The sequence below is a fragment of the Pelobates fuscus genome, chromosome 12 (genome assembly GCF_036172605.1).
Source record: "Pelobates fuscus isolate aPelFus1 chromosome 12, aPelFus1.pri, whole genome shotgun sequence".
Classification (NCBI taxonomy): Eukaryota; Metazoa; Chordata; class Amphibia; order Anura; family Pelobatidae; genus Pelobates; species Pelobates fuscus.
Genome location: NC_086328.1, coordinates 44,827,447 through 44,843,791, shown reverse-complemented (window position 1 = coordinate 44,843,791; position 16,345 = coordinate 44,827,447). Strand labels below are relative to the sequence as shown.

At 38.7% G+C, this 16,345-nt stretch overlaps 1 protein-coding gene across 2 annotated transcripts in view; it reads left to right on the top strand.

The window, feature by feature from the left end:
• Positions 1-16,082, top strand: part of NOD2 (nucleotide binding oligomerization domain containing 2) — an 82,168-nt gene extending 66,086 nt beyond the window's left edge. The window contains exons 5-12 of one of the 2 annotated variants that reach the window (XM_063437986.1): positions 897-980; positions 2,245-2,328; positions 3,170-3,253; positions 3,336-3,419; positions 4,422-4,505; positions 7,133-7,216; positions 8,453-8,536; positions 15,788-16,082. In XM_063437986.1, coding sequence (XP_063294056.1) covers positions 897-980; positions 2,245-2,328; positions 3,170-3,253; positions 3,336-3,419; positions 4,422-4,505; positions 7,133-7,216; positions 8,453-8,536; positions 15,788-15,866 — 667 coding nt within the window. In that variant the 3' untranslated portion in view covers positions 15,867-16,082. Of the gene's footprint in view, positions 1-896; positions 991-2,244; positions 2,329-3,169; positions 3,254-3,335; positions 3,420-4,421; positions 4,506-7,132; positions 7,217-8,452; positions 8,537-15,787 lie in introns of those variants that run through there. The other variant, XM_063437987.1, reaches the window with a different exon arrangement.
• The last annotated feature ends 263 nt before the right edge of the window (positions 16,083-16,345 follow it).

The window sequence follows — 16,345 nt, the reverse complement described above, 5'->3', positions numbered from 1 at the left end:
GTGCCCCCAAACAACCTGCTAGTGCTATCTCTTAGCCACCAGCCTCTCTGTGCCATCCTCTGCCACCAGCCTCTCTGTGCCATCTTTCTGCACCAGTTCTCTCTGAGCCATTGCTTTGCCCCAGCTGCTCTGTGTTCTCTTTCTGTCCCCAGTGAAAATCAGAGCGTGTGTGAGGATGGTGAAAGTGTGTGTGGGGGTGGTGAAATTGGGAGTGTGACAGTGTGTGTTGAAGGGCGACAGTGTGGCAGGGAGTAACGGTATGTGTGGGGATGGTGATAGTGTATGTGTGGGGGTGACAGTTTGAAATACCTTTTTTTCCTTTTTTTGTTTTTTAAAGTGATCAATTCCCTGGTGGTCCAGTGGTCTCATTCCCTGGTAGTCTAGTAGTCACCTTCCACGGTGGTCCGGTGGGCTAGCCATCCAGACTGCATCTTTGTCAGTTGCAGAGCTGCAGACCATGTGTTAGTAGTGATCTTGCGAGCTTTGGCTCTTGAAGTGTCAGAGCTCTGATTGGCTGAGCTTGTGAGATCACTATCGCATGGTCGTCTGCAGCTGCCAGCTGTGCTGGGCTCTCTCTCCCTCTCTGGGTAGATTGAGTGGAGGAGCCCGCACCCGGCAGCATAAAGGATAAGCCGCAGGGCCCCCTCCCAGTGTCGGACCCTCGGTTACAGACCAGTCTGCCCTTTTAATGACAGGTTCTCGCAAACCGGCTAAATCCCACCACTGCCTTTATCAATCAGAACTAAAACCAGAAATCTGTCAATGGCTGTCTGAGCATCAACGGAGTTGTAGTTAATCAAAATACTTATCCTTGCTTACTGTAATAAACATTTGGATAGTATTATAATTATTATAACATGTTTACTAACAGATCACTGGGTGTTCTTTGTGCTTAGCTTAAGAAACAATAGCATCACTGACAAAGGAATCTGCAAACTGTTGGACCAAGCTCTGCATTGGCAAAATTTCCAGAAAATTGCGTAAGTACAGGTCAGATATCATGAAACAGTTATAGACTCTTGCATAACAATATATGTGTTATCTACACTGTAAATTCCTGGACTGCACAATTTGCAATCATTTAAATGATATCATCACATCACAGCAGTATTTTTGTAAGTAATGCTAGACGGTAATTTTTGGCTATTATTCACAAAATGCAATAATTTCAGCTTGTTGAATATAGTCCCTGTGAAAACATCTTTCACCAGAGGACTAATGCAACTTAGAGCTGTTTTTAAGAATGAAAGTAAAACTACTTAGGCCTCGATTTAATATTTTTGGGTATGCTTGTCAAATTATTAAAATATATATATACTTTTGAAATCATTTTTTTCAAAATATAAAAAAATATGTATGTCTGGTAGCAGTATTTTACATTGCATTGTAAAGGGGACAGGGACAGCACACCCAGACCACTTTAATGAAATGAAGTGATGTGGGTGCGTGTTGTGTCCCTTTAAGGCCTTTCTGACTGCTGCATATACACTAGTCCTGCATTTCTACCTGCCAATTGCCAGTGTCCAGTAGGAAATCACTGACTACCAAATGCATAGATCATGTTTCTTATACAGATGCAATGGAGAATGGTACCAGATATTACGTAGGCCGTGGATTTGGGGAACTAGCATCCTGATGTTTGAGATTTGGTGAAGACTGTACAAAGCTTGTGAGCTGTTAATGTGCTTGGTTAGGAAAAGTACAGTTTTCCGAACCTTTTGGTTACTGTTGCTAAGTTAATATATTAAGGTAGAATGTTTGTGAATTGATAATAGATCAAATGCTAACTTTACGTCACAGAACCCATTTGAGTATAGGATATAGAGCAACCTTTACACCTTCACACTACTCTTATATAGAATCAGCAATGCTTCAAATGCACTTTACAGAATTTTAATACATTTAGAATAGTTTGCAAACATACATACAAGTATAACACATGTGGGTGGGTTTCACTTTTTGCATGTAAGTAATATCTAACATGAAAACACCAAACTTGAAGGAACACAGAAAGTGTTCAGATTTCTGAAATGAAAATCTGACCAAACAAGGAAGAGGTTTTTAAAAACTTCTACTGTCCGGAGAGGAGGATAAACTATATTAAATGAAACGTATGTTGGGAAAATCCAATGGATTTACCAAGTCTATAGGAAAAAAGCAAGATCAGTAAGATTAGCAGGACTAATAACTATTTCATTGTGCTTTTTAAATTGACTTACTTTTCTCTTGTACCCATCCCTTTAGATTATTCAACAACATGCTAACTGATGACTGCATGGATTCCTTTGCAAATCTGTTAAAACACAAGCAAAACTTCTTAGCATTAAGGTAACTAAAACTTATATTTATGTTAAAGAGATTGTCCGTGCAGACTCAGCAGTGTAGATACTACATTTCTGAGAAAAAAAAAAAAACAACGTGATTACACTATTGCATAATGCCACATCTAGTGGCTGTCACTCGAACAGTCACTAGAGCGGCTTCCTGGATGCAATTCTGCAATCTTTGCAGGACTGATGTTCAGCATCTCCACACTCTGCATGGAGACAATCAAAGCTCCCCATAAAAATGCATTGGGTCAATGCATCTCTGTAAGGAAATGCTGATTGGAACAGCTTTGTCAATGTAGAACATGCACCCTAATCTTCCAATGCTGTATTTCTAATGCTGGGGTGTTCCTTTAAAACGAAAACAACTGTTAATGTGTGGATTTTGATAAAGGATCTAGTTCAGACAAAAGCTCAAGATCCTGCATAGACCTAGGCAGTTTGGGGTCACCCCAAACATTTTTTTACCGGGACATCAAGAAAGCAAAATTTGACCTGACTAACTCCTGAGCTGTAGATGGCCACCCCTTATGGATCATCTATCTGTAGCTCCAGGTTCCCTCAAGATAGACATGACATGCTGCAAAGGTCCTATTCAAGATAACTCCCTTAGTTTATTATTAAAAAGACAGCATTATGGCTGCAAAAAGAAAATAAACGAATAACTGAATGTAAATCGTTTTAATTGCTGCACACTTTTTTCATGGGCACTATCGATTCCATTGTATGTGTGCAAAAAAATGGGATATTGGTAAGTGGAAATATTTTGCTCATTAGTAAAGTCATTAAGAATTTGAGATCCCCAAATCTTCCATTGATGCTATGTAATTTGTGTTTATTAGGTTGGGGAATAACTTTATCACGGATAAAGGCGCTCAAGCATTGGCAGAAGGTATAAGGGAAAACCAGTCTATTCAATATCTAGGGTAAGTATAGGCAGCAGGCAACATAAGATTGCTATATCCTGATTTGAAAACTGACATGCTGATAATATTGATTATTTTTCAGCCTCTGGGGCAATCAAGTTGGGGATTATGGAGCTCAAGCAATTGCAAATGCTTTACAACACAACAAGAGCTTAATATGGCTCAGGTAATCCAAATTACTCTAAATACTCAACGTGCATGTTTATTTTATTTCGGTTCTATTTTATCATATTTTTAAGTAAAGTAAATGATGAGAAAAAAATTATAAACAACAGCTATTAATATGGATATAGTCTTAGAGATGCAGTAGCATAAGGATAAAAGCTTTCTTAATCAATAAAACAATGCTACCTGAAATATATTAATCGTATTTTGCATACAATATCTATAAATGCTTTGTAGTAAAGGGAAATGCTAGGCACCATAACCACTACATCCCACTGGTTTAAGGACGATTTGATAACTTAACTGGGTCTGCTGGGTGCCTGTCGCTATTTCCCCTGCTGGCTCATTGACTGACACTGTCAGCTGAGCCCTCTTAGCCAATGCGCTAAGCCCTGCACGTCTTCAGAATAGTTTAACTACTTATTATGGAAGGGTGCCAGGACACTCCTGGTAACACAAGTACTACAGCAATAAATACTTTGCAACTTAAAAAGCATGCGACGGAACAGGTTAGGGTGCAGGAATCTTCCTCTCCCTTTATAGTCTTTATTATAGCTGCAATGATTTTTAAACATTTCTGCAGCCATAAGCCTTTCCCCAATTATTTAAATTATTAGGGGATTTCACCTGACCATACACAAGTTTATGAGTTGAGTGCATGCATAGTGTCCACACAACTTGTACAGATTTTCTCAGAACTTTCTATGAGAGAACCATCTGCATGAATGCACCGTACCTTTTATTTAGGAAAACTCTCAAATGAAGCTACTTGGAAAGTAACTTAAAGTTGCACAGCATCTGCTACTGGCTTGATGAGGAACATTCTAAGCACCAAAACCACTACAAACCTATTTATACAATGACATACATCTCTATGTTGTCTTTTTTGTAGTCATTACATTTTCCCAATTCCGATTATACAAGTTTGGAAGAAAGACATTTTGTGTGAAATCACTATATTGTTTTTTGGTTAAATAAACACATTTCTTTTTCCCATGTCTAGCCTCGTGAGTAATGATATTGGAAGTGTTGGAGCACAAGCTTTGTCTGCGATGCTGGAAAAAAACATTGCTTTAGAAGAGCTTTGGTAGGTACTGAAACTGGAATTACATAATTCAGAAGAAAAAAAATATATTTTATTATTTTTGGATAATTTACTTATAAGTGACTAGGGTACTACTGTGGAGCAAACTGTGGATGTGTTCATGAATTAAACTGTGAAATATTATTGATTAATAATATAGAATATGGTATATTAAAGCCCTAACCAATCAGTGGAACAAACCGGAGCAATGTCAGGCTCCAGAGCCATAAAACAGAATAAATACATCAGAATTAATGAGGGAATGACACTAACAAAGTCAGGTTATGGGATCATCAAAGCCACCTTTAGCTTTCTATATCTCCCAAGTCTCCCTATTTGGGCACAATTCCCTCTTTCCTGTCCTAATATTCCTATTGTCTAGGACCTCTATTGTCAGAGCTCCACAGCAATATTACTCCCAGTACTGTGTTTTTACACCACAATAAATGGGTTTATAAATGAGTCTGTAAATAAGATACATTATTCTAAATTACATAATTTTGCTATTACATGAAGAAAAATCATGATTTTATTAAAGACACAGAGGTGAGTATTGCATATCCCTGTCTCTACTCTCCACCAATAGCAGCAAAGAGTACAAAACATAATGAAAAATAATGCATACATAATAACATCGGCGACTCCCAGACAAAGTCCCAGTATAATAGTAGGCACCTCCCTAAGACCTTACTCTTTCTTGAAGATGCAACACACCATAACAAAAAGTCAGCAAAGCAGGAAACCAGCAGACATAATCCATCAGCAAATGAAACAGAAGTTTCTAACTGTTAACACAGGATCACTGAATCGATAACAGGAAACCAATTCGGAATATTAACGGAACAGCTCCAACCAAGAATACGTTCCTCAAAGACAGATGAAAGAACAACAAATAGGACTGGATCAGGCTGTGAAAACACAAAGAACAGGAGCCCAAGGGTTAAATCGGTACTACAGACCAACATCAAGGCCAGATAACTTATAGGCATTAATCAACATCCCAAAATGAATATGTTGTTAGTTTATTTCGGGCCACCTTGCTGAGTCAGGGCCATACCCAGTTCTCTAGGTATCGGACCACATGGTCTGCTAGGAGCCACTCAGCCGAACTCAGATGGTAAAGCTCATCAGGATCAAAGAAGGGCTCACCCAACGGATCCACGAGGGCAGTCCCTGCAGCCCCAAGATCACCTCCGGACATCTCCGCCTGAGCGGAGGAAAAGAGGTCAAGGTCTATCTCAGCGGAATCACACTCCACACCAGCCTCCTCACTAGACCCGATTTCTGAATCAGAGTCGCTCTCGCACAGTTTCATCGCCACGCCCATTCTGCCTGGCGCAGAAAGGCTCTCTTGCGTGGCTGAGACATGCTGCCTGCAGCGACCGAAGTTACGCCAGTCATAGGGGTTCTGGAGGCAGAGGGGGATGTTTGTTTGAATTTTTGTAGAGCCTTTTTGGGTGCCTTACCTGAAAGGTCCACAGCAGGACGGGAGTGGCACGGGAGCCAGCAAATTGTGCATCCAAAGGACACGCGAGTATGTCCTGGAAGATAGTCTGAGACACAGGGCAGGAGCCGAACAGAGGTGTGAAAAAGGTGCCAAACGGCGCCCATAACAGAGGGATAACAGGGGTACACAATAGGAGTAATAAAGGAGCAAGATAGGAGCAGATCCAGTCAGAAGGGAACAGAACCAAAAGCCCCAAGTAGGGAAAAAAGACAGAAAAAAGTGAAAAAGGGGGATCCAAACTGATTTAGCCAGAAAAAGGACAGGGTGTAACAAAGACCCCCAACAGTACAGGTAAGATATCCTTTAGCTGGTCTGGGACCCTGAGTCCATCATAAACACTAGCAAAACACAAACTGAAATACATGCAAAATAGCAAACAACCCACAGTAAACCTAAAACCCACAGAACAAAGAAAATAGGTACTTATCTGACTGTGGAGCATCAAAGAAAGAGGAAGGTCTGCCTACTATTACTCTGGGACTTGGTCTATACTGGGAGTGGCCTATGTTACTATGTATGCATTATTTTTCATTATGTTGTGTATTCTTTGCTGCTATTGGTGGACAGTAAAGAAATGGATATGCAACATGAGCCTCCGTATCTTGCAATAAAATTAGATTTTAGTTGCATAAATTGTTTTAAATAAGTTACAGAGAATTCCTCAGAAAAGCTCTAACTCTGGCCACATCATCCAATCCATCTGTTCTTTAATACACCAGTTAATACACAAATTAGCATATCCATTCAGGGTTACCGTGTATACGGACGACACAGTTACTTTTCAGTTGGTTCAGCTAAATTCAGCTCTGTCAAGTATTAGTAACATTTAATGAAAGCTTCTGCTGAGTTACTCTTACTATACTAATTAATATTAGTACTGACATATTAAACACCTGCCTTATGATATGACAATATTTTTATGGCAAGAATATGTAAACATGTGTTACAGTGATTTTGGTACTGTTTAAACCCAGTATTGGTGTTCTGATATTGAAACCTGAATGATTTCTGACAGTTGTCATTAATCAAGACTTAAAACATAGAATGTAATTACTTAGCAATAGTAAGTATTTTTTTAAAGATATGCGGATAAAATGGATTTAATCATTTTACTCTTCTGAAGCCTTGAAGAGAATCGTCTGAACGGTGATGATGTCATCTTGTTAGCTGAAGCGCTAAAGAATAACTCATCTTTAAAGGTGTTAAAGTAAGTGTTTGTTATTGCTTTATAAAAACGGGTACCAAAGTCACACTATAGCTATGCCTGTAGTGCTGAGGGAAAGCGAATTCTCATCACCACCACCAATAACAGTGTAGAGTACCAAAGTAGTGTCCCTGGTGTCTAACACCTCACTAAAGAATGGCTCTGATGACCCCCCACAAGGTGGACTCTGATGACTTTTTCCTTAGTTGCTATTTGTCGGGGGGGCGGCTCCAAGAAAAAATGGGGAGAAAACAATTGCCTCCTGTTTATAATTCTATAAGCATAATTGCATTTATTAGTAGAGAATGATCAGGATTGAATAGCTGGTAGCACAGCAGAAGCTGGATGTCGTCACTGACCATAGTGGACCATATGTTCAGGTTACTCCTGGCATCATAACCACTACAGGTTGTAGGCAAAGTGCAAAGATAAAGGAACATCTTTTATGGGGAACTCGCCACTCAGCCACTCAATTAGTTAGAAGAGTAGAGATGAAAGTCAGTTGGCCCACGTCCTGCTTACAGATTGGTTGTGGAGTTCTCTAAACTCCAGTGCTGGACTATTGCTAGAAGAGCAACAGTGTCCCCTCTGGAATCACAGTCCTAAGACCAGCCTTGTCTGGAATATGATTTGCACTGCATGGGGACAATTCCTCAAACATGGCAACCTTGATGCTGACAAGCTGGCTCTACTGCCTGCCCAATGCTATCAGAATGAAGTGACATCAATCACTCCACTCCTATTCTCTGAACATGCGCAAGATTCTCTTAGTTTGGTAGAGCATTGTGTCAGAGAGCAGATGAATCCTCCTGCAGGAGTGCTTTTGCAAGAACAATGTAAAGATGAGAATTACTCTCCTTAATATAAACTTGTGTGTATCATGATACATAACCTAATTTTTTATTTATTTTTACCAGCAAATTTTAGAGCAAAGTCATTAACTTGGAATCATTTTCTAAGCTCACTACATTGACCTAATAAATCCTTGCCAACCCACAATTCCTAGCTTAGCAGATAGCCCATTTGCGTATTGATGTGCCTTGAAAATGTGTAAATGAGCATGTGGACATCATTAGGTATATTCTTTTGCATATCAGAGGAAGAAAGTGGAGCACAAGTATACTTTCAAATGTTCTAAATTAGAGTAAAAAACATGTATGACCTAGTATGCCTTCACAACTGAAACCAAGCTTTTAATAATAATTTGTATAAGTATTATTTGTTTTATTGCACTCGTAGGCTCTCTAACAACCATCTTGGCGAGAATGGAGTGTCTGCGTTGGCACAAGCACTACAAAATAATGAAATTATCACAGAAATATGGTAAATATTAACCACTAATCTACAAAAAAATATTAACACAAGATCTCTATCACAGCTTTCCAAGTAACCTTGCTTTGACAGTTGATTTTAAGTAGCCTTCTGCCGTTGAAAAAGAAATTGAGCATAATATATGTGCTGTTATCCCATGATAAACATTCTGTAAATGAATGTAAGCCCCTTTCAATAACTAAAGGATTTCTTAAGATCTATAGATAAGCAAATGCATGTATGTATCTATGTATAAAGAAATGCACATTTTCTTAAACTGGCATAGTAAATGGTAAAGTTGGCCATCTATCATCACAGTCTGTGTGTTTTTATGCTTCGCGTTGCATTTTAACATCTTATTGTGTATTTTATCTCCTGTCTGGACTTGTGATAGAACCGTTCACAATTGTTCTTGAATTATAATATATTCGGGGCCAGTACAAACCATTATCTGGAAATCTATTCATAAACAGGGCTATACATAGGACACAAGGTCACACATTTAGGCTTGAAGAAAGGAGATTTCATCTAAGGCAAAAAAAGGTTTTTTTACAGTAAGAGCAATAAGGATATGGAATTTGTTGCCGGAAGAGGTGGTTTTGTCAGAGTCTTTACAGATGTTTAAATTGCAATTGGATAAATACTTGCAAAAACATAACATACAGGGATACAATATCTAATTAGTGGGCTAATAGCTGCTTGATCCAAGGAGACATCTGACTGCTATTTTGGGGCCAAGAAGGAATTTTTTCCTAGTTTGTTGCAAAATTGGAAGTGCTTCAGGCTGGGTTTTTTGCCTTCTTTTGGATCAACAGCAAAAGCACATGTGAGGAAGGCTGAACTTGATGGACGCAAGTCTCTTTTCAGCTATGTAACTATGTAACTATAATAAATGAATGGGTGCCATATTTTGTATGGTTGATTTGCCATTTGAGTTGTAAAGCCACTTTACAAATCAAATGTTTATGCCAAAAATAACAGTTGTCTTTAGTCTGTCCATATATTTTATAGACCACAAATAATGCACGTTGCATTTTCAATTTCTATTTTTTTTTGTAAAATTTTTTTTTAAAGATTATCTTTTAGGGTAGAAACATAAAATATGGAAGCATTTTAAGCAAATTCATGATTAGTAAAAACGCAATTCAGCTTTGGTAAAATAAATAAATATCCACTCCTGTTTGGAGAAGGACCACTTACCATTTGGGATATATTGGGAAGATGGTGTACTGTAAATTTGAAGAGCGGGTTAAATGTCTCTATAACAACTCGGTGACTATTTCATTGCTCATGTTTGCTCCCTATTTACTATGACTGCACCTGCTCTTAAAATATGTAACTAAGGTGTATATCCAGCTCTCCTCAGTCTTTTTGTTTTATATGGTTATTGCTGAGCGCCATAACAAGCTCAGTGAAGTGCTTATTGTGCAAAGACACTATAGGCAAGGTACCAGAATGCGGATGGCAATGACTGCATCATTTGTCAATTCTGGATTTGATAAGTTACAATTCACTTGAGTCTCCCTCTAACTCTGATTAACCAAATGGTATACCTCTAGCTGTAATAGGACTACAGCCCCGAGTCTTGACAAAGCTCCTCTGGTTTTTTTTTTTTTTTTATGTTCCAAGACCCTTTGAAAACTACCCAAGTTTATTTGGAAGACTATCTCTCAACGATGAATCTTTCTTCAAAACATCCCTGATTTTTGCCAAGTGCCAGTTCATGGTCTAAGAGAAATGAAGCTACTTATTAGATGTCACTATTTTCACCTCAATGGAAGTTCTCAATTCAATGATAATTGTCAATGTTCGCATTGGCACCATTCTAGGAGAGAGGCACAGATAAAGTCCTGGCTCCTCTATTCAGGATTGGATATTGATATGTTCAATGCCTCTCAACTAAAGGCCAACTCCAGCTTCTGTAGGAGTGATTAAACTTATATGAGAGCTCTTCCCCATATCCAATGTTCAATATGAAGAACAACTGAGCCTCTTGATCATCTATGCATGCTTTCATTAATTTAGTTACTGCCATGTGATTGGTTGGCTAGATATTGGCAGCAGGTGCATGTATGTGTATAATAAAATTAATTCAGATCCATTGTGCTATGAATCTTTGCTTTTTACACCATGTCACAATGTTTGAAGTGGCAGAGGCTAGGTGGAGACAAGTAACAGAGCAATGAGTTGCATAACAAGCAGAAAACAACTGAAAAAAACAGATATTTAATAGTAGAAGCATACGAATAATACCTTAGTATATATCTGACAGCTTCATTTCTCTGGAAGATAGCTTTTCTATAGGTATAATAGGGTGGACAGCACTTTTGTTTAACATTATTTGTTCATCAGTTGTAGCCTTTGCACTTTGGCATCTATATCTTTATTTATATAAATGATGGTTCTTAGACCTTTTGAAGCTCTTGAGTAGGATAAGCTGGATGATCGACTTTCCCCTTTTTATAGTTATAGTATTATTGGTAGGTTTCAATTGTGCTGTTATGCTTATGTGATGCAATTGCAGTTATCACAATTTCAGTCCACATGTTTTACTTTTTAATTCTTCTTACAATCATTTTTTTCTGATTTTAGTAGATTGGATTATTTTCATTTTTATTATTTTTTTTTTGTAAAATAACTATTTTGCATTTTAATGTCAATGATGATTTTTAGGAAAACCGTATCAGAACAATACAGAAAACAAGTGAAAGTTAGGAATTAAGTATGTTATCAGAACATTTCCATGCTGCATTCTCACCGTAAAATGCAGCAAAAAAAAAGTTAAAAGGGGCACTATAGTCACCAGAACAACTACAGCTTATTGAATTTGTTCTGGTGAGTAGAATCGTTACCTTCAGGCTTTTTGCTGTAAACACTGTCTTTTCAGAGAAAATGCAGTATTTACATTACAGCCTAGTGATAACTCCACTGGCCACTCCTCAGATGGCTGTTAGAGATCCTTCCTGGTTCATGGCTCCCTAATATGCATCCAAACATTCAGTGTCTCCTCCCTCTGCATGCAGACACTGAACATTCCTCATAGAGATTCATTGATTCAATTAATCTCTATGAGGAGGTGTTGATTGGCCAGGGCTGTGTTTTAATCATGCTGGTTCTGCCTCTTTGTCAGTGTCAGCCAACCCTATGGGGAAGCATTGTGATTGGATCAGTCTACCACTTCTGATGCAGAGTTAAAGCTTCTGGCTTGAATACAGTAAGATGTTGCTATGTTTATGGAGGCATGAGGGGCCTGGGGGGCTAGATGGTGGTTTTAACACTATAGGGTCAGGAATACATGTTTAAGGCAACAATGAAAAAAACTAAAGTGTCTATTGGGAGACCCAAAAGGCACATGGAGATCTAAAGATTGCTAAATAAAAATACTAAATTTTGCTAAATAAAAATAATGCTCGTCCTACAGGTTTTCCTGTAGGACGAGCAGTATTTTTATTAAGCAATCTCTAGGCAGTCAGTACTATTGTATAGACAGTTTTTTGTCAGTGACAGTAAGCCATATATAGGCAATGGCAGTAATCACATGGATGTCGTTTGTTTCCATTTTTACATAGACATATCCTATTTGCTACCAGATAAGGGTTCATTCTGGAGTGTTATAACAAGCAATGGTTCTATTATATATTATTATTATTATTAATAGTATTATCACCATTTATATAGCGTCAACAGATTCCGTAGTGCTTTACAATATTATAAGAGTGGGGATTTAACTATACATAGGACAATTACAAGAAAACGTACAGGAATGATAGGTTGAAGAGGATCCTGCTCAAACGAGCTTACATATTGAACATTCACTAGCACGGTGTATATCTAGCCACTTTGTTTCAAGTGGGTTGATAATTATTTAAATGCTGTATCTGTCTAAAAAGTGGACAACCTGGCTTTTTCAAACAAGGATTTAAAGGACCACTATAGTGCCAGGAAAACAAACTTGTTATCCTGGCACTATAGAGTCTTTGGGTCCCCCTCACCCTCAGGGTCCCATTCCCGCGGGGCTCAAGAGGGTTTAAGGGGTTAAACACTTACTTTTCTCAAGCGCTGGGCTCCCTCGGTGCTGGGGACTTTCCTCCCTCTTCCGACGTAATCCGCCGAACGTGCATGCGCGGCAAGAGCCGCATTCAATTAGTCCATAGGAAAGCATTTCTCAATGGCTTTTTTAAATTTGGCTTTTTTACATTTGTTCTTTTCATTTTCTTTTGCATAGTCCCTGTATTTATAAGTATATTCAATAAACTGTGATTTTTTTTTTTATTATTTATTTTGATTATTAAAATGGACCTCAATGTGCCTTTTGGATCTTTTATAACACACTTCAGTTTTTTTCACGTTACATTTGTAGCCTATGTTACGTTTTATACTTACCTGGTTGATGCTATCAGTGGTAATGCATATAGAGTTCCCCATTTTTTGCACACTCTTATAGAACAAATGTCTATCCAAGTTGTTTCATCTTCGTCAAACCTAACCCTAATATTCATCTGGAAAGTTGTCAAATCACTTGTGGAGTCACTGCAGTCCGTTATCATGACTGTCTAAAGCATGGTTCGTCAACCTGGTCCCTACCGCCCACTAGTGGGCGTTTCAGGATTCCAGGTGGGCGGTAGGGATTTCCAGGTTGATCGGGCGGGCGGGTGCGAGCTGGCGGTACCCGTGCGGCTGGGTACCGCCGTGACCATTTGCGGCTCCGGCCCGCCCGGTAAACCGCTGGGGCTGCCTTCCAAAGTGTCCATCGGGTGGCCCATGCTGTCAGAGCCACCCGATGGATGCGGATTGTAAGGGGGCCCGGTCAGCGCTGGGCGCTTTAACAGCGCGACCGGGCCCCCTGTGATGACATCAGAGCTGGGAGGAAGTGATTCCCCGGTCACTCCTCCCAGCTAAAACTGAGAGCCGCGCGGGAGGAACACCAGGGAGTCAGAGTGGGAACTCTGACTCCCATCCACCTGAGCCACCACTGGACCCCAGGGAAAGTCACCCTCCTGCACCTTAAAGGTAGGAAACAGGAGGGTGACTTAAATATAATGTGTGTGTGTGTGTCTGTCTGTATGTGTCTTTGTATGTATGTCTTGTGTGTGTATGTGTCTGTCTGTGTATATATGTGTGTCTGTCTGTATGTATGTGTCTTGTCTTTGTATGTATGTGTCATTGTATGTGTGTCTGCATGTGTGTGTGTCTATGTATGTCTGCATGTGTGTGCATGTCTGTTTGTATGTGTGCCTGTCTGTATGTATGTGTCTTGTGTGTATGTGTGCCTGTCTGTGTATGTATGTGTGTCTGTATATATATATGTGTGTGTGTCTCTGTCTGTCTGTCTGTGTGTCTTGTCTTTGTATGTATGTGTGTCTGCATGTGTGTCTTGTCTTTGTATGTATGTGTGTCTGCATGTGTGTCTTGTCTTTGTATGTATGTGTGTCTGCATGTGTGTGTGTCTATGTATGTCTTATGTGTGTGTGCGCATGTCTGTGTGCGCATGTCTGTATGTGTGCCTGTCTGTTTGTATATGTCGTGTGTGTATGTGTGCCTGTCTGTGTCTTTGTATGTGTGTGTGTGTGTGTCTTTGTGTGTCTTTGTGTGTGTGTGTGTGTCTGTCTTTGTGTGTGTGTCTGTATGTGTGCCTGTCTGTTATAGTGGACTATAGTAAGTGGGCTACTTAGCTCAGCCTTCCTACTGGGCATTGCTAAAAGGACGGTTAAAAAATAAAAAAAAAGGGGAAAAAAAGGTGGGGAGGGGAATTGAGGAGGGAGAGGAGATGAGCTGACGCACAAATGAGAAATCATATTATGCGCAAACAGAGAAGTCGTCTGAATATCACTGAAAGAGACCTTTGTTTGTTCCTTACGAAAATCGAACCAGATATCAAATATTTAGTCTCGCAGCATCAACCTCAAGGATCTCATTAATCACTAGTAAAGGTAATTTCAATTTACTTTATTGTTTTCTCATTAAACGTTATAAAGTTAAAAACCTTATAAACCTGCATTAAGTAGAAATAAAAAGATAAATGTACGTACATTTATTTTTTTTAAAAACACCCTCCTTTCTTAAAAATATTCTGCATTTGCGCGAAAACTGGTGGGCGGTAAGGACATTTTTTCAACCAAAAAGATGCATTAGTGGGCGGTAGGTAGAAAAAGGTTGACTACCACTGGTCTAAAGTAACTACGGTAATACCCTTTCAATTAACTATCTACATAGTATTATTGGCACACCTTTGATTCCTCACCTTTACTCTGGTTTGAATACATTCTTTGATTAATAGGAGCAGGGCCAGATTTCCCACGGTCTCAGGGCAGCAGCCAGGAGAGGGGCAGCAAAGTTGGTGGGGAGATCACTCTGCAACAATTCGGCACTCCAGATGGCTTAGACTACATTTACCATAATGCTTTTAGAGTGATAATGCTGACTAAGCATCAGGGGAATGTAGTTTACACCATGTAGAGTGCCAAAGATTGCACACTGCTCTAAACCATCCACAGTACTTGAAGCGGCGCTCATTCCAAGGCCACAAACCAATCTAACCTTTTGTAGGGTTTGCAATCTCCTACAGATTATTTATCAAATTATTTAATACTCCCATAACTGCTCTGACTGACAAATAATGCAAATGATGCTTAGAATTGATCCACTGCTGCCAAACATACTTTTCATATGCTTTTTATTCTACACCCGGGTTGTCTCATCTAGACCCTAATCAACTATTTATTTCGTAGGCAGGTGCACCTAAGAAAAGAACAAGGACATTTCTTTACCAAAAGGCATTTCATGATTCATCACTGAAATAATTATTGGAGTTAAAAATCATAGCAAACACCCACTCGTATGAGGTTGTTTAATCTTACCTATTGTTCATGGCCAACAGAAAAGATTCCTCTCCTATGATTCATTATTGCATCCATGTATTATCTGCAAAAAAAAAATAAAATCACATTGCTGATTTATTAGTATTATCTCAATAAGTAGAAAGTTATGACGATATGCTTACATTTATTTCTGTATAAGATTTTACAGCTTATAAATTATAAATAGTGTTATCATTGGAACAATACTATGGGAAGACCATAAAAGGTTACTACTCTAACAAACAAATTATGGTTAGTTGGCTAATAGATGTGGCCTGATTGCAAAATAATTAGTTATGAACGTTTTATTTTCCACTGCATTGTAAAATTTAAATCATAAAAAAATTATTCAGGAAGCATCTTCTTACTTCTGCATTTTTTTATTTTTTTATTTTTTTTAACATAGGCTTAAAGGAACAAATCTTACACCTGAGGAGATGCAAAACTTGACCAATCAAGATCATCGTCTGTTGTTCAATGAATGACAAATCTTCCCAGCAAGGAGGAGGCTTTCGTTGTTTGTTTTGCAATGAATGGTGTGGAGATTATCAGTGATCAGTCAGCACATCATGTAGCCTTTTAAGACGATATGCAGATTGTTAGGCTTTTTATTAACTTAATTATGAAGGCATATGGCTGGACGGCATGGATTTTAAAGGATTATGGGAGCAGTTGTATAAAAGCTAAACCGTTTGTGTGTGTGTGTGTGTGTGTGTGTCTGTGTGGTAGAACAAAGGTTCAAAGTATTGAAGTGTTGAAAATGTGTAGACAAAAAAAAACCTGTTTATGGAACATTAGAAATTCTTGTAGGCGAAGGTTATTCACATGCAAATATCAAAAATTCAAAATATCAATCATCTAATAGGTTGAATATGAACTAAACTTTTAGCTATTTGTTATATTAAAATAGGAACATAGTTTAAATATCTAAATTGGTTTAGAATGTTCCCTTCTAAATAAGCAC